This window comes from Biomphalaria glabrata, chromosome 1 (genome assembly GCF_947242115.1).
Source record: "Biomphalaria glabrata chromosome 1, xgBioGlab47.1, whole genome shotgun sequence".
Classification (NCBI taxonomy): Eukaryota; Metazoa; Mollusca; class Gastropoda; family Planorbidae; genus Biomphalaria; species Biomphalaria glabrata.
Genome location: NC_074711.1, coordinates 58,227,946 through 58,255,411, shown reverse-complemented (window position 1 = coordinate 58,255,411; position 27,466 = coordinate 58,227,946). Strand labels below are relative to the sequence as shown.

Below are 27,466 nucleotides of genomic sequence, written 5' to 3'. Positions count from 1 at the left end.
CAGATAATTGTAGACTTAGATCTAAATGTATGAAGTGAAAATTATTTTAAAAGTTAAATCTATATCCTAGAAATATAAGTCTGTAATTAAGTGTAATCAAGATCCATAGACATAAATAAATATAGACTAGCCGAAGGAAGTAACTTCATGTAACTTGAAAACATGTATATCTATTGTATTCGGATTTCCGAATTTTAAAAATTTGCATGATCTTCATTCTTAGAGTTTAAACAAAACTACACTGCCTCCTTATTTACAATATATATAGGTGTGTGGCTGAAATAGATACGAATGCTTAACTTTTACACTGCTCATAAATGCTGCATAATAAAGTACACAAAATTGCAAGTCACAAATTTTCGTTTCATAAAACTCTTTAATCGGCCAGTCTATATTTATTTATGTCTATGTCAAGATCTAAATCCAACTATTGTTTGAGTAAGACTGTTGGAGAAACATGTACAGAAGCATGTACATTTTAAAAAAAGTAAAATAGCTTACAGAAATAGGTCTATATTTCTTACCTTAAGAATCCAGAAATATAACTTAATCCAAAAGAGATTATGTGTTAGAAGTCGAAGTTAGCAAGAAAGTAAAACTTGAACTAACCATTTCGGCTACTGCTGTAATGTTATTGGACAGTGACCGATTCGATGTGCACAGATAATAGTCCTAGCCAGTGAACCATGACACGTGAGGTGAAGCGGGTGGCGCGCCCGTCTCTTTGAAGTCATGTCACTTTCATCTTATCGCTGCTAATCAGTTCAGGGCGCCACAAGATATACCCCACGACCCAGAGCATGGCGCGATGGCTGGACCATGCAATCTTATCTTATCATCAAAGAAATACAGCTTCGGTAAAAATGGGACAGATTAAGATTTGGTCCCAAGCTGGTCATCCGACCATGGCTGCATGTCTTCCTCAATGATCAAATGTTTTAATTGCAAAATAATTTATATGATTTTTTAAAAATGTATGTCAATTCAAAAATATTTCTCACCTCTGCATCTCTCTTTTTTCTTTTTAAAGTAGGCCTATATTTTTTACTATTCAATTAGAAAATTAAGTACTAAGATTAAGTACTAAAATAAAAAGAATTATAGACCTTCAAGGACAGATAACAAAAAATACCATGTGAAGTATAAAATTAATTATTTTTCTTAAAGATTTTTATTTAAAAAACTTATCTAAGGAGAAGAATAACTGTAAGATTTATTTCCTTTTTTTTTCAATATCATACACAATTAACAAATTACAGTTAATAAATTAATTGGTATTTTTTAATTGCTTCGTATTTTCTCATGAACGATAAATACATGTGAAAAGTTTCAACTTGATCTGAGACATGGGGAGACGGAGAAATGCACAAATAATACACAAAACATACATATATATATATATCTGAGGAAACAAAAAACTAGCCAGTTGGCCAGACGGGGAAAACTTTAGTTGGATCATTTTTCAAGTACAAAAAGAAATAAATGTAAATTTGGCTCTAAACTGGAGTAAACAAAAAAAATAAAACCATGTCGTAGTCAGCCTTTGTTTACGACTAGTGGTCATAAGGTTGCGAACCTGTCAATAACCGTTCTTAGCAAGCGTCTACCTGGTAAAAGGAACCTATGTACAAAATTTCATGTGAATTCGTACGACCGTTTAAGAGATCTCTTGATCAACGAGTGAGTCAGTGGTATTTATGCTTATACATAGTAGATTATATTGTATTATGCTCGCTGGCCTTGTGAGGTAGCAGCTGACGGTTTCAGTGTCACGGGTCCCTCCTTGGTCGAAGATTTAGAAAAAAAAAAAAAAATTAATATTGTTTTTTCGTTCTATAATGGAGGGTATTTTCTTTATAGATTCTTTTTTTTTTTGTTTAATACTAACACAAGTTTTTCCTCACAGTTCTTTTTTTAAATTCAATTTTATTATTGTGTGAATGGTGGGCCAAATATTTTCTTTCATTCCTTTCATTTCTCGATTAAAAGAAACAAATCAGCTATCATTTTTATTTGCATTTGAAATAATCCTGTGCATATAAAAATGTTGGTCAGTGTCCTTGGTTTTGTTGTTTAAAAAAAAAAGCCGGGCTTGATGGTATAATCAGATATAATCAAACTGTAAAATATGGCTACAATCTCGTTTTGCCTCTCTTGCCAGTAGCTTATCTTATCGCTTATCACTGATTATCATTATCAAAGGGTACGCGTCAATGAATCAAAGGTATTTCACCGCCACCTTTTGCTGGGCTCGCGATCACCTTTTGTTGGACCTGGAGGAAGACCCTATTTTTACGAGAGGGGGCGTGGACTCTACGCCAACGTGAACAATGCCACTGGCGGCGCTTGAGGACGGGAGTGGGCGGCCTACTTTTGATGTGTTCATTTGATGTGTTCAAGTGGCGATCTGTATCTCCCAGTACCGTCTGTGCTTTACTGTTGCCTCAGTAGACAGTAGTCATACGGATAAAAATATAGTTTCAAATACTGTAATACTAAATTACAGTACATAATTGGTAGGCCACGAGGCAGCCTGAGATACGCATGAAACTCACGTGTACAAATAGCCTAACTATTTATATACATTTTAAAATGACACAGTTGAACATTAATCATAACCATCAAATGTTCTAAAAATTGATTTTATTTATTTATTTAAATCAATGTATTACAACTCTCAACGACACGAACTTTTCAATGCATGCGAAATTTGAGATATGTCTCTTTTGCTTTTTACAAAGCTTACATAAACTCACTCATTCTGTCAGCCTGTCTGTCTGTCTGTCTGATAAAAATTCTGTACATTTTCTCTCACATCTAATCTGGGATCAAGCTGAAAATTTACACAATTATTTATTTTGCCTAACAAAAAAAAAAAGAATCAATTTTTTAAAAATTACCAGTTGGTTATTTAATTATTGGTAATTAATTATTTTGTTTGGTAACTCATGGTAACTCAAGCAAGGGAAAGAAATTGTAATTGGCTGATGAAAAGGTATACGTTAAATTATCGCCTTTTATACTTTGTAGGTAGTCGCTTTAAAGTTTGAACCTAACAATAGATAACTATAAAACCTTGTATTTTCATAATCGATTCGCTGGCATAGTGGTTAGTGCTTTGGCTTGAAGATGCATTAGCCCTTGAGTAATTGAGTTCGAATTCATGCATTAAAAATAAAAAGCGATCACCCAGATACACCCTTCGTTCTCCCCCTACCACCTTCCAACTGACCATCTTCCGTAGTTATTAAAAGATATCTACTCGTGTGTTGTATGTTCGAGTTTAAAACCCCTACCAGAGGGGTTCGAGTTTAAAAATCCCTACTAGGGGTTTTGAGTTTTAAACCCCCTACATGGGGTTTTTGCAGTTAACTCCCCCTCTTCTATAAAACAAAACAAAAAAAAAATGCTAACGAAAATCCCCTTATTCCAAGAGCACAGTTAAGGAAGATTTTGATTTTAAAACCCTGTCTAATATTTACGATAAACCCCCTCTTTAATATAAAAAAAGCTAATTACGCACTCAAAATGTTATGAGCGTAGCTAAATGGGTTTTGACTCAGTTTTGAGTTTAAACCCCACTTCAGCGGAGTTTGAAGGTAAAAAATACATCTTTAATAATAAAAACAAAGCAAATTATACACTCAAAATGTTATGAGTGTAGTCAAGGGGGTTTTGAGTTTAAACTCCTCTCCAGTGGAGTTTGAAGCTAAAAAGTACCTCTTCAATATAAATAAAAGAAAATTAATCACTCCAAAATCTATGAGCGTAGTCAAAGGGGTTTTGAGTTTAAACTCCCCTCCAGGGGGATCTGAGGATAAAACATACATCTTCAGTGTAAGAAAAAAAGCAAATTATGCACTCAAAATGCTAAAAATACATCTTCAATATAAAAAAAAGCAAATTACACACTAAAATTATTTGAGCGTAGCCAATCCAATCGGGGGTTTTGAGTTTAAACCCTTCTTCTACAGATGGCTTTTTTTTTAAAGTTTAAAACCCCTCCAGATGGTTTTGAGTTTAAGATTCCCCTACAGAGCATTTTGAGGTGGAAAACCCCCAACAGAAGATTTTGACGATAAAACTACTCTTTTCGATATAAAATCTTAAGCAAACTACACTCACTTAATTCTAAGAGAGTATTCAAGAGAGGTTACACATTTTTACCTGCAGTGAATAATCATCTACCGAAATCGAAAAACACTAAATGTAGCTCAACAAAGATGGCTAAGACAGCTTTTAGTAGTAAGTTATAGAGATCGGGTCTAAATCAAGGCCGAACTGGGAGTCGACCCTTTAGTAAGATTGTGAGAGAGCGACGCATGAGATTTGCTTGACATGTTCTCTGACAAAATTAATTACGCATAAGAAGAGTTGCAATGATATCCTAGTACAACTTGACGCCACTCATTCATGGAGGTCCTCATGGTAGGTGGGAAGAGGCTTCAGACATTACCAGTGACAGATTTTTATGGAAACAGCTTGACGTCAAATGCTCCGAACGGCGCGGGAGGGTCTAAGTCAGTAAGAATAGCACATTAGGTTTTTGAAATAAAACTTTTTAATAGCAGTGTAGATACCTCAGAATATGCATTTTGTTGGCTTTCAATACCAGAAATAGTGCTTGGCGGCGGGGCTTCGCCTTGCTAGTAATCGCGGGGAGTCTACAATTTTATGGAAACAGCTTGAAGGCAAATGCGCCGAACGACGAGGGAGGGTCTAAGTCAGTAAGAATAGCACATTAGGTTTTTGAAATAGAACTTTTTAATAGCAGGAAAATGCACTGTAGATACCTCAGAATATGCATTTTGTTGGTTTTCAATATCAGAAATAGTGCTCCTAGCGCTCCCCCAGACCCCTTTGCTGGTAATGGCGGGGAATCTACAATTTTTCCACTAACTCATGGAAGAACCTATTCTAGGGCACAATAAACGTCTTCCGAAAGAATGAAGGGTCAGAATGTAATAAAGATTATGTACAGACACACACACACTCATAAATACATATAATTTTATACTTTTTTTTTCGCGGGGAGGGGGGGGGGGGCGGGGGGGGGAAGAAAAAAATCCCCCCCCCGAAAAAAATCCTGGCTACGCCCATGGGATGGTGTGTTGTCATTCTGAAACTGTGTGTGTGTGTGGGGGGGGGAGGCTTGTGTATATAATATCCTATGGAAGCCTAAAGGTTCCAAGAAGTATAAAGGCTTTTGTTGGAGCGCTTGAATTCCTGAAACTGTTATTACGTATCACAAAGTAGGATAATCATCACAACTAATTTTTCGTGTACAACACTCAGTCGTAAGTCCCACGCCATTGTATACAGGATAAACTCTTTAACAACTACTAATTTTATAATGAAAAGAAATATGTGTTTTTAAATTATAAATATAAAAAAAATGAAACAAATTGAGCTTTGAACAAAATTGAATAATTATCACCTGTGTCGAAATTTTAATTCTTAAACATCAGGACTATACCTATAGACCTAAGTGTTCGTGTCGCCCCGACCATTTCCTTTTTTTTGTGTGTACAAGACCTTATTATTTTCTAAACCAACCCCCCCCCCATTAATACTTATTCTACCAATGGTTTATGAACATTTAGTTAAAAAAAAAACAATGGGATGAACTGGCAGCAATTGTCACCTCAAATGCACACTAAGGGCTAACCACTAAAACAATAAACTTGATGGAAAGCAGTTCCTTACATTAAAGCACTGCAAGCTTCTAGAGTCTAGTACAAGTTGATGTTCTAAGATGAATTTAAAGTTTCGTGTAACGTTTTGGGTATTTTGAGGGAGCTTTTCAGAGTCTATTTTTTTTTTTGTTTTTTTTTTACAAAAGTGCAATTCTGGAGTCATGGGTCCAGGTGCAATGAACCCCTTCGCGGCATGGATGCTAAGCCACTGTTTATAGTAAGTTTATACAGTCCATACCGGCGTTCGCAAGGACATTGCTGTTTGTAGTGCGGTCTTGCCACCGTATGTCGATGATGAAGTGCATGCATATTTGATGAAAGCGTTTAAGAAGTGTTAGTTAATTTTTGTTTAGTACTCGTGTATTAGATCCATATAGAAAGGTCGAGAAAACCACTGCTTAGTAGAGACTGATTTTTGTAGGCAGGTTGGGCGATTTATTTTGACAGACTCTCGCCTGAACTTCGAAGGCGTCCAAAAGCACTACTGGCCAAGACAAGTCGGTTATCAAATTCCAATTGAAAGCGATGCGTCATTTGACACTGTTTCCTAGATAAAGTGGTCTGCCACTTACTCTAACAAAGTTAATGTCTATAACGATCTCATTTTTAATGTCGTTTGTTCCTTTGTCTCAAAAGTTCTTAATTTTAAAATCCTTTTTCACATGAGTAGCCACAGATAAGCAGATGATAGAAACGGTTGAAGGATTTGTTAAATGATTTAGAGATATTTTTCAAGGTCTTGTGATTGTTTGCCTGACATTTTCTTCTTTTTATTATTTTATTTTTCTGTACGTGGCTTTGTGCTTTTTTTTTTTTTTAGAAGAGGCTTTAATCATAACACGTTTTGTTAAAGAAAAGGTTTTTACCACATTGTTTATAATTTAAAGATAGGCGTACTCTTGTGTATCTTTGACCTTTCAGTACGTCTTCTCCCCCCCCCCTTTTCCAATAAAAAAAAGTAAAGATAGGTAAATTAAAAGATGTTAAGCTGCGCCCGCCTCTAGTGGCAAAAATTTCGAAAACTATGGAGCATTTCAATAGTATAAAAAAAAAATTCTAGGTAAAAAGCTTATTTCTGAAAAAGAATGTTAACTACATAGATTAGTAATGTAATAGCATCTATTAAATAGCTATTCTGTTGGTTCTTAATAAAATTTAATGCACTCCTTCATGGTTCCTGACATTGAAGCTGCATTTTTATATCTTTGAGTTCCACATATAAATTCAAGCTCATCTTTTTCTAGACATTTTAAGATATTAAATTGATCTCATCAGCTTTTTTTGTCTCCCTTAAAATGGTATAACTTCTGAATCTGATCAGCGTGTGCTAGGTCAGGTGTGCTATGTCCGATTTGTTGTCAAACAAAATACCAAAGTGCTTACAGTCATTCTGACACTAATATCTGTTACGTCGTTTGCTAAAACATTAATTAACTTTTAACATGACAGCAATGGGTTATATCTACATAACATTTTCATCATGTCATGGAAATTCGTTATTCAATAAAGACTGTGGTCACAAAGTGTCAAATATTCTGCTTTTATAGAAACAGTCCGTACAATATCTCCTTCCATTGTTTTTCTTCTTTACATCAATCATAGCAACGACGTCCTTGTCAATTGTATTTGTAGCCGGATGCCCTTGTTTTCAAATTTTCCAATCCAGATGAATTCTTCATACGTCTCTTACTATTCCAATATCGGACTTAATTTCAACCTCACATTATGTTACACATTATTATTTCATTTCAATACAATTAGTTGAAATAGTCGACAACGAAACAATACATATTTTTGCTATTAGGTGACTAACTCATCTTCATTAGGAAACATCAAAGCCATTTTTGGCACACGCAAAGAAGAAAAATTCCATAAAATATTCAAGTATATCATTTGACTGATACATTGTAGCATTTACCTTATCTTTAATAGAGTTTCATTTACAGAAAAATGAAATAACATCATCATCTTCAGAAATCTCAATGACCACTTATTGACTTAAATTTTCAACTCTACGAAATGTATATTAATTACATGTGAGATTTCAATAATATTTTATACCTGAAGAATGTGGTCATTTGTTAAACAGTGACTATTGGTTGGCATCCTGATAGTACGGTGCTAGCTACACATTCAATAGATTCGATAAAAACATTTTTTTTTTATCAAAGCAGCACATACATGCAGCTAGTTAACATCTGAAAGTAAGGTTTCATGTTTTCCTTTTGATATTAAATATGATATAGCATTTTAAATCTTGTGATAGAATTTAATTAAACTTTTAAAATATGTTTTGTTAAAATGAAAAAAAAAGTAGATAGATCTATTTATTAATTGTGAATAAATGTTCCAATATTAAGCCACTGTCGTTTTATTTTTTAAAATTGTCAGTCATTCCAAAAGTGCATCTATCACTTGGGTGTCACCCCCCCACCCCTAACGGGTGTCTCCCCCGGTGCGGACCGCACCCCTCGCACCCCCCTAGTAACGCCACTGATGCAAGGGCGGACTGACCATTTGAGCAAGAGGGCTAAAGCCAAGTGGGCGATACCGCTGAGCCGCCACAAATAGTTGTACATCTACGTCCATAAAAGTTTGTAGGCTATTTTATTATCATAGGTAAACAAAAAAATACTTTTTTGATTCTTAATTGCTGTTCAACCAAATGTGAGGCTTAGATTTTAATTGAAGGGTTAATGACGTTTTCACACCCACCTTAGCCACGCCTTTCCCTCAAGTCTTCTAGTTCGGTATTTAAATTGACTGTGGCTTGGACCAGACACGCATGACGTATTGTAGGCTTTTTTTTTCCCTACCCTGCTTAGCCGGCACCTTCGACATAGGAGGTCACGGCTTAGCCCATTAACAGCGAATCACGTCACGTGACAGTCAAGTCACACAAGCATGAATAGGTGGTACACTAAGGTCAAGGGTTAGAAATTGCATATGTGCCACGACACGTGTGTTCAACTGATGCAATCGTTTTGTGTGACTTTTAGGTCTAGTCAATGTTAAGGTTGTGAAGACAGTGGGATATAGACTTTGGATCTTAAAGTGTTTCATAAATCCTTTGCATTGATATACTAAATCACAATTTTCTAATTTACGGAAAGATTGGGAAAGATACGACTACCGACTTTTAAGTAGGTCACGTATACCTGAATACCGAAGGGGTTTTCCCGTGTTCTATATCACAAGGTAAAGGTTACTTCTTAATTTTAAAATCCTTTTTCACATGAGCCCTTAATAGATTAAGGTGTTCCACGAGCTACTGAAATAATTAACTCGTAGGCTACCACGTGAATTAAACTCTTTTAAAAAAAAGCAAAATATTCCGTTAAATACTCAGAAAGTTTGAAGTGTTCCGTTAAGACAAAGTTTGGGAAACTCTGGACTATTCAATTGAAGTTCCTATATTATTTGAAGAGGAAAATGTTAAAATGTGTAGATATATGCTCTTTGTAGTTCTAATATTACTGCTTTAGAGTTTTGAAAGACTTTGCAATGCATAATTATTAATACTATTTGTTGTTTTTTTAGCGGCCTCCGAAAGGGGAAAAGCCATTACTAGTTTTGTGTGGTTTGTCTGTCCGTTCGTCCGTTTTTACAACTATTCACTATTAATAGTAACAAACATTGGAGGCTATTTAGGAAGTGAGATAACTTCTTACCATATTTTTAACACATTTATGCAAAAGGTTTTACATTTTTTGTTAAATTTGTTTTCTAACAATTGTATTACAAAGTTAAGTAAGTTCTGTCATTTACAAAACAAAATTACTTTATTTTAAAAGAGAAACTATTTGTTTCCGTCGGTGGAAACGGATGGCAAAACTAGCCCCCAGTTATCTCGGTGTTTGGGGGAATACATCACTATCTGACCGGCGCCTTCGATATGAAGGTCACGGAGGTCACGATCTGACACGGGGCGAGAACTCAACACAAATCTTAAGACCCAGTCAGAAAGTCTAACAACGTAACACCTTTTGTCACATTCAGTGGTGACCAGCCTACGTGCTTCTTGCTCTACTTTAAACTGTAATTCTTATACGAGCCTGTTTACCGTTTATCAGAGTAAAAGTGGAGATAATTAATTAGCCCAGTATTCACGGTGGAAGTGGTGTTGTTTTATATAACCACACATAGAAAGGTCATGAAAGGGCTATCAAAAGAAAAGTCACTAAACCTCATTCTCTTGGATGATTTGTTTTTTGTGGCGCAAGAAGCAGCGCCGGCGCTTCCAGGAAACAGAAGGGGTGATGTCCTCTCCTTGTTTCTTCTATCTAAGTTGAAACATTACAAAAAAAAAATCTAGAAATCATTTGAAGGTTTAAAATCAACCTCCATAGAGGGGCCAGTCGATCATTATTTTCAATAAATATGAATATACCTCTCCTTTTCTTTAAGAAATGGGACTATGTAACATCTTAAAACATGTAATGCAATGAATGTAAACATGTAATGACTATTTTGTTTCGAGGGAGTTTGGATTTAGTTGGAAGTTTTATTATGAGAAATCTGTCGTGGACGCCGCCTTCAGTTGGTTAAGTCTGACCCCTTTGGCTTACGGTCATCGCCCATACGGGATATTGTCCTATACAGCGCAGCCGTCGAACGGTCAAAGTAGTCTACACTATAGTCGTTAGCGTCCAGCAGTATAGGGCTTTGAATAAACTTTAAACATGACACTTCTTAATGTGACAACAAAATCTTAAACAAAATTTGTTTCTGCTCTATTTTATCTCTATTTTTTTAATCTTGGCAGTGATAAGAGTCTGAAAGTTATATGGCCAGCAGGCCGAATAAGGGTACCTGTGACATGACAAAATAGCGCCGACGAAATTGCGTGAAATTTCCCGATAAAATACAGCATGACAAAATTGCGCGGACTTGTATATGTGTATAAAGTAACGGGCTTAGTAAGTGAAGGTCTTGGGCAGCATTTTGTGTTAAGGTCTCTTTCTTCTTTACTATTAATAGATGTAATGGTAGGTCATATTGGCAGAGAATGAGAGGACTAACACATTTGATCTCATTCTCCTTTTTCACCAATGTTTAAAATGTAAAAATATAATAATGATTTTGTAATGTCGTGACCCCGTTCAAGGGTTATAAATGATGATGTGTGTGTTACAAATGTGTGTTATAGTATCTTTCTTTAATCAAACTAGGGCGTCTCTTTTAGCAACAATAATAAACTTTGGTATGTCCGGATTAGTTAAGCTGAGGATCACATTTCTCGCCAAATGTTTGTTTAATCTCATTTGTTACACATGTCGATGTAAATATTGCCTTCGAAGAACTAAATGATGATTGGTCAGATGTTGTTTGAAATTTGTATGACTGTATTTGTCGCCAGAGACGAAACCACAGAGTGACTCAAAAATTTCCGATAGCGTTATGGAATGTTAGAGATCGTGTGCAGGACAATCTACCACGAACAAACAATTCAGTGGAGGGATGGCACCATACATTTCAACTGTCTATTGACGGTCACCACCCCAATGTCTACAAGTTACTCTGTCACTTCCTCAGAGAACAGGAGAATACTGAGAACAAGATTCTGAGGTACAATGCTGGAGAACGAAGTCAAGCTGCAAGCAAGACAAAGTAGCCCCTCCCCCAACTTAGTGCTATATTGCCCACGTACGGAAACAAGCCACTGAGATTCTACGTGACATTGCATACAATTTAGCTTTGTGAAAGTTTTTTGTGTGTGTGCGTGTGTGTGTGTAGAGGCTAAATCTGACAAGTATGGAAGCATCCTTATTTCTTATTATACTTTGTAGTCCATTTTTTGGAATATGAATAAATGCTATATTTTGAAATTCTCCTTTAAGCTTATAAGAATTATTGCATAATAATTCCATATTTACATTTTAAGATATCGATTATATTAAATTTAAATTAAAAGAATTTCTCTGTATATATTTTACGATATCTAAAGTATTTCTTGCAAAAGGACTGAAAAATATTTTTTTTCCACGCTTTTTTGTTAGCGTTTTTTTTTTGTCGGCGCTATTTTGTTCGCGCTATTTTGTCGACGCTATTTTGTTCGCACTATTTTGTTGGTGCTATTTTGTCGGGGAACCAAGGGCATCACTTGTCTAGTCTATTTAAATTGCTTGAGCGACCAAAGCAACAAAGTCAAATTAGGCTCAGCTTTCACCTATGTGCTCATTTCCCTTTCGCTAAATGCGCTGGGAAGACATAAACAGAAAGAATGGACCGACCTGTGAAAGAAATTCTAACCAAGGCAAAAGACAGAGATGAATGGAAAGAGACGGCCAGCAGATCTTGTCTAGCGCCCCTTTGATTCACAAATTAATGAATTGGTGTAGGTAAAATGCGCAAAAGCAACTTATTTATTTGTATGCGTCAAAACATCGTAATAGAACAGCGATTCAATAAAAACATAAACCTGGTATTGACATGAAACAGGTGAATTTCAAATTCTAGGCTAAAGCCAATCTGCTGATATCAATTAACATTTGAATATCAAAGTTCACCCAGCTAGTGGATGACCTACTATATTCGAAATTCAATTATTGGAACATTCAACACAAGATTATGATTATTTTCTTCTATTTTTTCAAGTGACAAATTAAGAATAAGGCATGTAAAAGTAGCCATGTTTTATATACAATACGATAATATCTAGAACTAGACTGTAGTTGGCTTTAAAGTATGATGAAAACTCTTGAATGTTGAGTCTAAGTTTGTGTATGAAATAACTAATTAAGTAGAGTGGTGAGTGTTTAAGAGCACAGACTGAGTAGTATGGAGCTTGTATCGCGAAACCAACGTGTAGGGTATGAATAAAAAAAAACAGCATCGTTTTCCATTTCTTTTGTTCAGAGGCTCTTGTGAATTATGAAAGAAAAGTTTTCTTGTCTTGTTTTTTTTTTAAATATGACTCATTAAATATTTTCAGGCAACAGCAAAATCACTTGATGCATTCTTTGTATAAGGCGGCGTGTAAAGCACAGTGGCATCATTTTAAAATGACGTCACAGCTATTTATAGCATTGCTGTACATTGTTTTTTCTAGTCTGACGTAACAGATATTTAAAGCATTGCTTGAAATTAATTTCCCTAGGCTGAGCTCGAGGCTAGCTATGTCCTGTTACCCATGTGTTCACCATGTTGAGATCGGGGTCGTGGATGGCCCTGCTGCAGTGGAATGCTTAAAGCTGCATTACGGCTTTAAGGTCACAGCCTTCAGACAGTCAGCGGTGGCTGACCAGTGGCTACTTGTGCGCAACGATACCCGTTTCCTGGTGACCAGCTTAAAGACAGGAGATCAAGAGTTACTGAAGGTAATCCAAGATCTGATACACTAAAAATGTTGTTGACCCGTGAGTATTGCCTTTAAAAAACAAATTGGACAAAGTGTTTTGCTGAATGAAATGTTATTTGTAACTTCGATGTAATGTTTTTAGCGCAACTTCCCTGCTTATAGCAAGCTCAGTGCGTTCTAATCTCTTTTGTGAACTATTGAGGGGGGGGGGGGGGTCCGGGAGAAGGTTTCCACGCTGCCTTTAGACGCTGATAACTCTGATCGAGTCGGGATCCGAACTCGTGTAACTTTGTTAGGAAACCACAATCGATTTGTGACATTAAAGGTTTTAATTGTTTTACATGTATATAGAAGTGTATATATTTAGTTATTCAAGACACACACCCATAATTTTTACAGTAATCAATAATTGGCATCTCAGCTTTGGGTCCAGGGTTCGAATCTCGTTGAAGACTGCGATTTTGAATTTCGGGATTTTAAGGGCGCCCCTGAATCCACCCAGTTCTAATGAGTACCTTACTTAATTTGCGGAAAGTAAAGGCTGTTGGTCATTGTGCTTGCCACATAAGGCCCTACTTGTTAACTGTTGGCAGAAGAAACGGATGACCTTAACATCATATGCCTAATAAATCGCAAGGTCTGAAAGGGAAAGTTTTTTAGAAATTGAAAATCTACAAATGTAAAATAGACATTTTTTGCGGTATTAAGTTATTTATTTAATGTAACAATTTTCTCTCAAAGATTTAGCGTTCAATCTTTCTCACTAACTTACAGTCTCAGAGTAAATTTTCTAATAATAAATATTATAAATAAATAAATAATATGGAAAAAGTCTGAAATTTAAAACAATTAATTTCAGGCTGAAAAAGTCTGGAAAATCTCTACTTTTGTAGGCGAATCTTTACTTGCCTGGAAAAAGTCTGAAAAAAAACAAAAACAAAAAAAAAAACTCGACTTAAATTAAAGAGCAGAAAAAAAATGAACACTTTATACAAATATAGATATAGTATTTTTTAAAAATGTTTTATTATATTGGTCAACTTTTATTGCAGACTAATATTTTGAATTCTAAAACAATAAAACTTGATTTCAATATTTTTGTTGCATCGATGTCTTATCAGGATGATAACTACGTCATCAACTGGACAGCCACTAAAGCGTCCTCTGAACTTCCCAGCAAAGACTCTGTTTTCAACATCGCCTTTCAGGTGAAAAACATTGACGCCTTCATCCAGCGCCTAGAGAATCAAGGAGTAGACTTGAGCAAATCTCTGAGAGTCGTATCAGACTCCGAGGGAACAGTGAGAACTTGTGTCGTGAAAAGTATCGTCGGCGACGTCCATCACACGCTGATAGAGAAGTCGGACTACGCCGGCGTCTTTCTGCCTTGCTTCGAACCTGTTGGTCAAGGAAACTTGCAAAGTGACCTGCACGCGGAGCAGTCACTGATCTACTTTGACCATGCCGCCATGTCTGCAGAGATGAACACTACGACGGCGATTATTGCTTGGTATGAGCGGTGTTTTGGAATGAAGAAATTTATCATCAATAGGTGAGGTCAATGGTTTGAACCTTTATAGTTGTTATACGTACTAGTCGCTATGCCCCGTCGCAATGATGAGTTAGCGACATACTTATCAGTTTATAACGAAATGTCTCATCCTCTCTCTTTGACTTATGAATTGTATGCGGATTCACTCTGATAGCCCATATGGCCAATACTTTATTGAATTTATTGTGGCTAGATCTATTGTCCACCTGTATTTACAATCTGAATTAATCTAAAACCACTCCACGTAAAGATAGTCACATTGTTGTGTGTGTGTGTGTATGCGCGCGCGTGCGTGCATGTGTTTGTGTGTAAGAAATTAACTCATCTTTATAATAAAAAATAATGCAAAATTAATTTTAAATATGCACACATTCTAAGTATATAGACCTAGGTGACATTTGAATTCTGATCAGAACATTGATTATACAGGCTATCATAATTAGTTGAAATTAGTTGTTTTTATTATAGTATACTTTTCAATATCTAGAACACTTTAATTTCAGTTGTTAATTGCCTTTCAAAAAGTTCCTGATGCAATAAGCTCGGCCCTAGTTAACTTCTTTCTGATACTTCTAAAAAAATCAATAAGCCATATTTATTTTTCAATTTTAAGACTTAATTCAATGTTTTAACTGAAAAGGTCAATTATTACTGTAAAAAAAGTTGTCACAGATTTGTTTCGTTTTGTCCGCTATAGAGATGAAGATAAGGAAAACGGTTTGGTCCTCTCAACAGACAAAGTAGGACTCAGACTGAGGGCCATGGAATACTGGAAATGTGCAGAGGTCGGATTGCTGGCTGCAGACACTGATGACGGCCATGAACGGTTGCCCATTGTCATAGGAGAAGCACTATCTAGCGAGCCTGAAAACTTTGGTCAGTAGAATATACGTGTCTATTAATTATTAACATGTTATAAAAAGTCCCAATTATTAATATGTTATAACAAGTCCCAATTATTAACATGTTATAACAAGTCCCAATTATTAACATGTTAAAACAAGTCCCAATTATTAATATGTTATAACAAGTCCCAATCATTAACATGTTATAACAAGTCCCAATCATTAATATGTAACAATTGGAAAACTGAACGAACTAAGATCAGACAATTTATCCTTAAATCCTTGAAATCAATGTCTGGTTCACTATGCTCTCCCTCTCTCATCCCCCTTAATTAGGAATGACCTCCTCCCCCCCCCACACACACACACTTTATTAATAGCACAGCCAACAATCTATTTTTCTCAGCTGATCCCTGTCAGAGTTTGGTGGACACTTAAACGTGAACACGACAAATTGACCGCTGACAAATCGTTCGCGACAATTGGTTCACACGACTAATGGCTTACTGACGATTTGGTGAACAAATGGACAATTTATCGTAGAATCCACTTAAACGTACTCACCAAATGACAGGTAGAGTTTGGTGCACAGTAGACACTTTTCAAATCTCGAGTTTTATAAAGTGTTACTTCCTATGTTTTGGAATCCAGATGTATGTAATCTCTACAAAAGATCCTCTAAGCCAGGGGTCGGCAACCTTTTGAGTCGGAAGAGCCAAAAATTACTATTTACAAAATTTCGACGTTTTTAAAGAGCCACTAGATTTTTTTCTTCCGAACATTTCTGTGACAAGTCAAAAACTCGCTGTCAGAGTCACTCAATTTTATCACAGCATTAATTATTATTTTTCATCATTTATCTATTTTATTTTAATTATTTCCCCATCCTACCTCCAATTTCTTCACCCGCCCCACCTTTCCTCTCTACCAGGCTAGACTTAGTCCACCACCTTGGAGAAAATTAGGCCAGTCCTTTCATTTATCTGCCCTTGACCGGGGCAAGGATAGACACGTTCTCTTTAGTCTTATCCGCGGATGTCCGCCGCGATTGACGCCCCCCCCCCCCCTTGGGTGGAATATAGGTCACTCTTCCCCCCACGTCTCTCTTTGATCTAAGAGATTACACGGGTCAATACACCGCGTGGTATTCCAAGGTGTGACTCTTGTCGGACTTCACCCACGTGTAAGCTAATTCTTAGCCTAGGACATTTCCTGTGTCCCACGTTTCCCAGGCATATATAAAGTGAATTAAATCAGGCCAGGCTCTCTTTCATTCTCATACGAGCTGAGCTATCGAGTCTGGACTATATCACTTATTCTTTCTCCTAGAGGAATACCTGGTGGTAAGCCGAACTTAATCACAAGTTCCATCTTAATTACTCTGTGTATATTTCCATTGGATATTATCATGTGTATTTTGCTTAGTTCATTTATATTTAATTAGTGCATTGTGTATTTCTCACTGGCGTAAGTAGAAAACATAAACATGAGTTATGTATGTATTTTAGTATTGCATTAATCTATTAATGCTATGTTGCTCAATTGATCGTTGATGCAACCATGTATATATTTGTACATCTTATGTTATTCCTTTATCTCGGCTGACAACCGTGATAATTTTACTAGCGCACTGATACTGCGTTTAGAGAAGATATATGAATTATCTCCGCTTTACTCATTTTACTCTTATAAGAGTTACCCCGCTTGAACGGACACACTCTACATTCAATCACGCTCCATTGTTCTCGACCCACGGTCATATGTAAACAAACCATCTGGGTCACTGACCACCGCCCATTTCACCCCCCCCCCCTTTTTCTTTCTCTATCCACCTGTGTTGTTTATTTGAGATTATTACTTCCCCTTCTATGTACATTCTCATATTATTATTTCCCCTCTTATGTACATTCCTATATTGCCACTATCTGCCATCTATTTTCCAAATCCCATTTGTCATCATATCCCCTTTATGCTCTAAAGCAACTTTACCAATCTGACGAATGCACCTCAGTCGAGGGCATCGATAAGATGCATGAGAGACATGTCCTAACTTGTCTTTATTTATCCGCAGCCTCCCTCAGGTGTCTGCCTATTTATCGGATCACTTACCTGCCTATTTGCCTACTGGCCTATCTATGTGCTTAGTGCTGATCAGCGCTGCACTTGCCTAGTTGCTATCAAGAATCACCTATTGCCTAGTTACTGGATCAACGATCCATTTACCTGCAGTTGTGCTTAGTGCTATTCAGCGCTGCATTTGCCTACTGAGATCTACCCAACTCTACTACTTGGCGCTATCGGCATTGCCCGCCTATTCGACAGCCCACCTGTCAAGCTATTAGGCGCGACGTCCCTATAGAGTCAGATCTGCGCGAGACGTCATAGCTACGCCAACCCTCTGCAACTCACTGGACATATCCTGTTACTCACACTGCCCACGGCAGATCAGCTCTGCCCGCAGTAACCTTGTGCCCACGGTATCCGGCCACCCGCCATACTGTGCCCACTACAGATACTAGAACTTGGGACTGAGACTCCACAAGAACTATATCGCCGGCGTCCCTCTATCCGCTAGAGCGCCACCTCCAGCTGCAGAACCTCAAGCCAGGACAAAGCCAGCTGCGACATCAACAGGAAAAACCAGCTAAGTCAGAGGACAAAGTGACATACTCTCATTAGGTGCAAGAGTGATGATTAAACATAGAATATACTAGAGATAGATGCAAACCCTCCCCCTTTTTATTATTATATGTATATTTATGTAAATAAATATCCTTTATTTTAACTTTTGTATCTATCTTTCATTGCTTTGTCTCGTTGCGTGTCTGCTCCCGATTCATATGTTGATAAGTGGGGGTGTGATAGCATTAAAAATAATCATCCCCTAGACATTAAACGTGCCAAACACACGTCACATTTCCCCACCTGTCACATTTTGGCGAGCCCGTCCGTGGATTTAACCCATTAGTACAGCAGGCACGAACAGGCAGCAATAACTAAATTCCATTTCAATATTTTTTTTCTTAAAATATTTATAAGTATCATCACTTCGCATTATCAAGAGTGTCACTTTTGTCATATTTTATCTATTATTATTATTGCATTTCATGTGTAATATTTTCTTTGCAGGAACTTTGTGATTAACGTAGGCAGACACCACATTCCTTTTGCACTCTTTCCTATAACCAGCGACTCACTTTCACTAACCCACTTTCTTTAATTCTAGCTCAATCCTATTATCCATTCTATCTGCCCCTCCACCATCCTAGTACCTCTCATTACCCACCCCTCATCACCATGGCCAACGACTCACGCTCCGAAGAGGACTCTGACAGGAAACAGAAGATAGATGAATTTGAATACATCGCGGCCTACCTATATGATGATGATGCAGAGCGGAGAGAATATGTGAGGGAACGGCTTGAGGCCTTTGATAGAAACGAAAAGGAAGAGAAGAGAAAGGAAAACGAAAAGGAAGAAAAAAGAAAGGAAGACGAAGAGGAAGAAAGAAGATTAGCCAGGGAGCATGAATTGGCATTGAATGCGATTAGACAGGAAATACTAGAAATCAGACAGCGCTATAGACCGCAGAGTTTCGAGCTGAACATCACACCGGCAAGACAAGACCAGGAAGCAGAGGAGAGTAAAACCACGACTCACGTCCAAACAGGGTGCACTGCCCAAACGGACACAGAAGTTGCTGCTAAGGATGAAGTTTACATACCTGATATCCCCCCTCTCGACGATTCCACATTGTCTACCCAGCCCAACCCTCCTGCTCAGTCTAATAGTCCTGCAAACTGCGACGCCCCAATTCAGCCCATGCCCCCAAGCCAACCCCTACCTAAAAAGGCACCAGTCCAACAACCAGCCTTTCGCAAAAACGGCAACTTCCCAGCACGTAAGCCTCGTCATGACCAGAACAACCAAGCCCACCGTGACTGTAACAACAGCACGCGTGGCAACAAACCTAACCGTGCCTACCGTGACTGCAACAACAGCATGCGTAGCCACCAACCCAACCGCCAAAAGCAGCAGGCCTCACAGACCATTTCAGTAATGACCGCGGTCCCCAAACCCTCTGCATCTAATCAGCAAACGCGGACTGATAGAACAGCGGGCGACCCATACGTCATATCAACACTGACTGTGGCCCCTGAACACACTGCCCTTGGCCCTACGAAAACGGAAGTCCTACCGGCACTTCCTCACCCTGTCTCATCTTCCCCCGGGATAGAGACCATTCTGGTTAACGGGCGGTACGTCCGGTCCCTATTTGACACAGGCTGTGCGGTAAGTTCAGTTATCTGCAAAGCACTGGTTGATCCGGCTGATCTCACAGATAGAACTGTGACGATTCAGTCCCTTGACCGTGAGATTCCTCCAAGGGTTCTTCCTATTGCTAGGGTCCACGTAGAATGCAAGTACGTACATGGAACCATTGACGCAGCCGTCATGGACACGCCAGTGTATGACTTTATTCTAGGCTCCAAATATGTCCCTCTCGGAGAAGTCAACAAGCCACACTTCTCTCTGCCCGTCGGTAGATCGACGAAGCAGAAACGTGGTAGCAACCAGCTGGTTGGAAGCCCTGGTCGCCACGCTGACGCGCATAGTCCCGACTCATCAGCGAAGCTCAAACCGCTCTGCCCTGGCATTGACTCTGCTAGGAAGTCACGAGTTAAGTCGTTTACCCGCGCTCGTGAGGGTCTACTTGACCCAGGCTACTCAGCCAAAATTAAACGACATTCCTCTGACATTGACAGTGTCAGAATGCCCCGAGGTAAGATGAACCCTTGCTCTCGCGGACTCACTCCTCTTTCAGCCACCATTCCGAATCAACCTCTCCCTGGCATTGATAGTGTCAGGAAGTCCCGAGGTAAGCCGAACCCTCGCGCCCGTGAAAACACTTCCCCCTATGGCTCCTCAGCCACCATTCCAAATCAACCTCCCCCTGGCATTGATAGTGTCAGGAAGTCACGAGGTAAGCCGAACCCTCGCGCTCGTGAAAACACTCCTCACCATGGCTCCTCAGCCACCATTCAATATCGACCTTCCCCTGGCATTGACCATGTCAGGAAGCCACGATGTAAGCCACATTATTGCACTCGTGGGGACGTTCTCCGGCAGAACTCCACATTCTTTATCAGGCCACTCTTCCCTGACATTGATCGTGTCAGACGATACCGAGGTAAGCTGACTACTTACTCTCGTAAAGAAGCGCCTCACAGCGGCTTCGAAGGTAAGCCCCAACGAGCAAACGTGCCCTGGGCACCCCGCCTAAGCCCCAATCACGCTCCCCAATCCGCCCCAGGAAGGAATTACTACTCATCCAATCGCCCAATCTACTCTCCCAAGCAACCCCAAAGGTTTCACCCAGGTGACTCCGTACTCAGGGACGGGAAGTAGACCACGGACAGACTTGGACAGACCCTCCCCCTGGCATGGCTACCCCTTTATTTTTCCAAATTTTTTTTTCTAATGCTGTGATAACAACTGATCTTAAAGTTTGAGTGACATCAGTCTGCTCGCACTTTATGGATCTTCTGCGATAGATCCATCTTGGCGGCGGCGTATGTGACAAGTCAAAAACTCGCTGTCAGAGTCACTCAATTTTATCACAGCATTAATTATTATTTTTCATCATTTATCTATTTTATTTTAATTATTTCCCCATCCTACCTCCAATTTCTTCACCCGCCCCACCTTTCCTCTCTACCAGGCAAGACTTAGTCCACCACCTTGGAGAAAATTAGGCCAGTCCTTTCATTTATCTGCCCTTGACCGGGGCAAGGATAGACACGTTCTCTTTAGTCTTATCCGCGGATGTCCGCCGCGATTGACGCCCCCCCCCCTTGGGTGGAATATAGGTCACTCTTCCCCCCACGTCTCTCTTTGATCTAAGAGATTACACGGGTCAATACACCGCGTGGTATTCCAAGGTGTGACTCTTGTCGGACTTCACCCACGTGTAAGCTAATTCTTAGCCTAGGACATTTCCTGTGTCCCACGTTTCCCAGGCATATATAAAGTGAATTAAATCAGGCCAGGCTCTCTTTCATTCTCATACGAGCTGAGCTATCGAGTCTGGACTATATCACTTATTCTTTCTCCTAGAGGAATACCTGGTGGTAAGCCGAACTTAATCACAAGTTCCATCTTAATTACTCTGTGTATATTTCCATTGGATATTATCATGTGTATTTTGCTTAGTTCATTTATATTTAATTAGTGCATTGTGTATTTCTCACTGGCGTAAGTAGAAAACATAAACATGAGTTATGTATGTATTTTAGTATTGCATTAATCTATTAATGCTATGTTGCTCAATTGATCGTTGATGCAACCATGTATATATTTGTACATCTTATGTTATTCCTTTATCTCGGCTGACAACCGTGATAATTTTACTAGCGCACTGATACTGCGTTTAGAGAAGATATATGAATTATCTCCGCTTTACTCATTTTACTCTTATAAGAGTTACCCCGCTTGAACGGACACACTCTACATTCAATCACGCTCCATTGTTCTCGACCCACGGTCATATGTAAACAAACCATCTGGGTCACTGACCACCGCCCATTTCACCCCCCCCCCTTTTTCTTTCTCTATCCACCTGTGTTGTTTATTTGAGATTATTACTTCCCCTTCTATGTACATTCTCATATTATTATTTCCCCTCTTATGTACATTCCTATATTGCCACTATCTGCCATCTATTTTCCAAATCCCATTTGTCATCATATCCCCTTTATGCTCTAAAGCAACTTTACCAATCTGACGAATGCACCTCAGTCGAGGGCATCGATAAGATGCATGAGAGACATGTCCTAACTTGTCTTTATTTATCCGCAGCCTCCCTCAGGTGTCAACCTATTTATCGGATCACTTACCTGCCTATTTGCCTACTGGCCTATCTATGTGCTTAGTGCTGATCAGCGCTGCACTTGCCTAGTTGCTATCAAGAATCACCTATTGCCTAGTTACTGGATCAACGATCCATTTACCTGCAGTTGTGCTTAGTGCTATTCAGCGCTGCATTTGCCTACTGAGATCTACCCAACTCTACTACTTGGCGCTATCGGCATTGCCCGCCTATTCGACAGCCCACCTGTCAAGCTATTAGGCGCGACGTCCCTATAGAGTCAGATCTGCGCGAGACGTCATAGCTACGCCAACCCTCTGCAACTCACTGGACATATCCTGTTACTCACACTGCCCACGGCAGATCAGCTCTGCCCGCAGTAACCTTGTGCCCACGGTATCCGGCCACCCGCCATACTGTGCCCACTACAGATACTAGAACTTGGGACTGAGACTCCACAAGAACTATATCGCCGGCGTCCCTCTATCCGCTAGAGCGCCACCTCCAGCTGCAGAACCTCAAGCCAGGACAAAGCCAGCTGCGACATCAACAGGAAAAACCAGCTAAGTCAGAGGACAAAGTGACATACTCTCATTAGGTGCAAGAGTGATGATTAAACATAGAATATACTAGAGATAGATGCAAACCCTCCCCCTTTTTATTATTATATGTATATTTATGTAAATAAATATCCTTTATTTTAACTTTTGTATCTATCTTTCATTGCTTTGTCTCGTTGCGTGTCTGCTCCCGATTCATATGTTGATAAGTGGGGGTGTGATAGCATTAAAAATAATCATCCCCTAGACATTAAACGTGCCAAACACACGTCACATTTCCCCACCTGTCACAATTTCGTTACGAATTCTTTAAACTGACGATGGTAGAGTGATTTTAACAAGATGCTGTTAAAAATCTTGATTAACAAATTCATGACCTCAACTATTTCGTCCGCAAATGTTTGGACACAAAGCGCTTCTTGGTATATTATGCAGTGATACGTAAAAAATTTTAATTTTGCGCCAAAGAATTGTAGTTGCCCCTTTATTTTTCCTGTCATACTTCTGGCTCCATCAGTTGCTACTGAAACGATTTATTTATATCGCTTTTATTGTCTTCAATGTATTTTTGCACGACATTAGCTCTATCTTTTCCTCTGGTTTGTCACGAGAGCGGTAGCAATCCTAGAAGTTCTTCTTTTGGAACTTGGGAAGACATATACCTGACAAAAAGGCCAACTAGTGTCGTGTCTTTTATGTCGTAAGACTCATCTATACCAAGTAATAAGGCAGAAGACAATTGAATATCTTCCACCTGCAAATATGTTACATTCCAAGACATTGAGAGGAGTGCGCTGAAAAGCGAGTACAAGTGGTTGAGAGATAGAATCGAATCAGAACAATTTTAAAAGTTTTTTTTCAATAAAATAAATAATATTTGCGCATGGAACTAAAAAGCCGCAGCTCAACATCCAAAGAGCCGCATGTGGCTCGCTAGCCGAAGGTTGCCGACCCCTGCTCTAAGCCCCAAGCTGTCTTAACAGTTGCATGAAACATCCCCCGACCCGCCCCCAGTAAATCGAATGTTTTGTGGCGACGTTATCTTTTAGAGCGTGTCTCATTAATTAGCTATTTATTTGTAGCAGATGTTAACGCCATAAGACCATCGCCCTCTTGTGACTAAATAACGTGCCTGTATTTCTTCATGTAGATCTATGTCAGTAGCTCTTTTCATATCTTGCAGCCGACAATCAAATCGAGTCCTGGATACGTCAGCACGGTGGCCCAGGTATACAACACATTGCCATCTACACACCTGACATAAAATCAACAGTACGCAGTCTCAAACTGTCAGGTGCTACCTTTGCTAAACCCCCACCAGACACATACTACTCGGAGGTAATTAACATACAATTAATCAGAGCTAAACCATAGTCTAAATCTCTGTATTTCTTTATTCTGAAATCAAGAAAAGGTTGTCATTGTTTTTTTTTTAATACAATATCTACATCAAAACGTTCAATACGTGTGCAATGAGTATGCACTGATTATCCTGAATGTGTTCACACTAAACTAAAAGGAACAATTTATCCCGACCATTCATAGAAATGAGATGAAAGCCTGGGCACGGTTGGAACGATGTCGCCCACACAGCTGTTCCCCATTCTTCATGCAGCTGATGTGTCCAAAGGATCCGCAAGTACCAACACAGTTGTCAGCGTCCCAAAGCTTTTGGGTATAACCGTGAGGCAGCAGTTTGCTTTCTCATAGGCTAACGAGCCCTTCTTGCCTGGAGTTTACTGGTTTAAGTTTAGGTTACGTAATGTTGCTCTTGCGGGGAATGGTGTTGGCCATAAGCATTACACTAATCATAAAATGCTTCCAATGGCAAGCCTCTCAAATAGCCTCTGACAGCCAGTCCAACTCCTGGCCTTCACGTGGGGCTCAGATAACTGATGCCTAAACCAGTACTAGAAAGTCATGAGAAAACATGACATATACTCGCCATCCATTTGAAATTACAATGAGACTGATCCGACTCTGATGTGAACTTCTAGTCCATTCATTGTTTTATTCCTCACCTTTTCTCTTTGGCTAAGTATAATTTACACCCCCCCCCCCCTTAACCACTAAACAGTTAGGGAACAAAACCTAAACGACATGCTTCCATGGCAACGGACCTTTTTAAAAAATAATTATTAAATCATGGAATCGTATTTCTCGAGTCAGACATTTTAAGTTCGAGCTATGAAAAATAAACAATGTTTAAAATATGTGATGAGCAAGGTGACAACTATGATATTGTGTGTGTATGTATTTGAGCGTGTGTATAAATATTTTTAAATTGCTAATCTCTGTCTGTGGCCCCTTCTGGGGCATAGGCCACTAACCGGCTTCCTCCAGGTATCTCGATTCTGGGCAAGTCTCCCCAACTGTCCCGACGTCTTGCCCATCTGCTTTGCATCTGCTTCCAAATATCTGCGCCATGTATTCCTGGGCCGTCCCCTTTTCCTCTTTCCTTGGAAAAAAGAAATCCAAGCATTCATCAATACCTGACTGAGGAAGATTCTTATGATCCGCTGGCCAGACAAGATCTCGAATGAGGAACTGTGGCAAAGAACAAAGCAGCAGCCCATTGAAACAGATATCCTTCAGAGACGCTGGAGATGGATAGATCACACCATTCGCAAGCCTGCATCCAACATAACAAGGCAAGCCCTAATTCACCATGGAAAGTGCTAATAGCCTTACTAAATCTCTTAATAATCTGTAAACTGTTAACTATTTGTTCCTATACACAAAAAAAAAAAAAAAAAACAACTATAAAATTAAGCTAGCTATTAAGTAAAAAGGCTCTAAAAATAAATTACTTTTGATTTTTTTTGTCTCTCTTGAAAGGGGAATATCTTTTTTATATTTTGGTAGATTGGTAGACTCCATGATATCATCAAGGCTGGAGAAGATATAGAAGGACTTAAAGAAAATGGAATTCTCATAGACACAGAGGCTGACGGCATATTTGAAGTAGAGCGCAAACAAAGCAAGGAGAATAAAGAGAGGTCAGTCTTAGTCCAGAGCCGGCCTTAGGTTAGTGGAGGCCAAAGGCGAAACGAAAAGGAAGGCCCTAGGTGTAGAGAATATGGCCCCAAATGAAATGCAAAAAATTAAGACCGAAAAATACGCAATGAATTATAAACCGTCCTGTATCTAAATCAACAAAGTTAAATCCATAAAGCGGAGATAACACTAATGTGCTTCATGGACAACTCTTGGTCACCAGACAAGAAACGACGTTTCGACATTTACCAAAGGGAAGAGGAGACAATGGTCTCCTAACATATGTAGTCTAACAAGTAGATCTAAACATGCGTAAATAAACCTTGAACTATAGTAGAGAGCTAGTACACTTAGAGCCATAGGGTTCTTCTATCTTTGAGATTTAATCCATCTTTCGCATTTTTGTTTTTTCTAAAAAAAAGAATTTCTTTGAGTCCTGTGCGAGGCCACCGCCAATCGGTGGCCCTAGGCGGCTGCCTATTGTTTGCCTATTTGTCTTTATGCTTAAGACCTGCCCTGCTTAGTCATTCTTAAGAATCGAGACGCATTGATTTGAACTTTCTAGAACTTTTGTTGACATATTTTACCCACTGTGTATAAATGCATTGAGACAGCCGTATGGGCGACACCATTGATTTGACCGGGATGTCATTGCATGCTATTAGATAAGCCGTAGAGAATACGGAGAAGACTTTTCCAAAACTGTTCAGATTTCCATCCCTTTGACAAGATCTGAGTGAAGATGGGTTGAGACCAAATCTTGCTAATATGTATTTAAGAAATGTGTTGGAACAGATGATTAAATTCTTGCTATTCTATGGTGTGAGCGTACTTGTTAAAATAATAGTTGTATCATGAAGATCTATCACAGATAAAATGGCCAGAAAAAAAAATTTACTTAGATTTAAAAAAAATAACTACCCAGACCAAATAGAATTTGATTTTTTGTTTAATCTAGTCAAGATTGTATTGTTATATTCTTTCGAATACTGTTCTATTGAACGTGAAAAACACATTTATACATACACAACCACACACAAACCAAAGTTTACTTGCGCTAACACAGACACAAAGTGAACTTTTGTCAAATAAAATGTCTGTTTCTAATTCTGTATGTCTTTTGTTTGACCAGCTACCTGCTTCAGATATTCACCAAGCCACTGCTACCTAGCGATCCTTTTTTTCTGGAACTCATTCAGAGGGAGGGTGCCACTGGCTTTGGTTCTGGCAACGTTGAAGCTTTGTACAGATCAGTTCAGGCCTATATAGTGGATGGTTCTAGTCCATGACTTGCCACAAGCATCGCAGAAAGAAACGTTATCAAATGTATATCAGCATTTTGTGATTCTAAGGTTTAATAAAATGTGTTTATTTCAAGAGAAATCTTTATTGAATGAATTGGGGTTTGTTTAAGCGGCCCCTGAAAGAGGAATAGCCGCTATTAGTTTTGTGTGAAATGTCTGTCCGTCGTCCCGTTTAGATCTCGTAAACTAGAAAAGATATTGAAAATCGGACATCACAACATTTTAGACCATTCAACGTTCTGATGCAACGGCTACTTTTTCGTATACATACACAATTGGTACAACTATTCACTATTAACAATAAAACAACACACAAGACATTAATAAGCAGGCAGTACAAGTGG

General features: G+C 38.8%; 1 protein-coding gene across 2 annotated transcripts; it reads left to right on the top strand.

Moving 5' to 3' along the window:
• Positions 1 to 8,577: 8,577 nt before the first annotated feature.
• Positions 8,578 to 27,195, top strand: LOC106068525 (4-hydroxyphenylpyruvate dioxygenase-like protein). 2 transcript variants are annotated; one of them, XM_013227903.2, is made up of 7 exons: positions 8,578 to 8,894; positions 12,796 to 13,015; positions 14,118 to 14,548; positions 15,246 to 15,424; positions 24,005 to 24,159; positions 25,687 to 25,820; positions 26,951 to 27,195. In XM_013227903.2, exons 2-7 carry the CDS (start codon positions 12,815 to 12,817, stop codon positions 27,105 to 27,107), a joined length of 1,257 nt encoding a protein of 418 aa, XP_013083357.2. In that variant the 5' UTR covers positions 8,578 to 8,894; positions 12,796 to 12,814; the 3' UTR covers positions 27,108 to 27,195. The 2 variants fall into 2 exon arrangements, with proteins under 2 accessions (XP_013083357.2, XP_013083356.2); XM_013227902.2 differs by lacking the exon at positions 8,578 to 8,894 and adding an exon at positions 11,862 to 12,037.
• Positions 27,196 to 27,466: the final 271 nt, after the last annotated feature.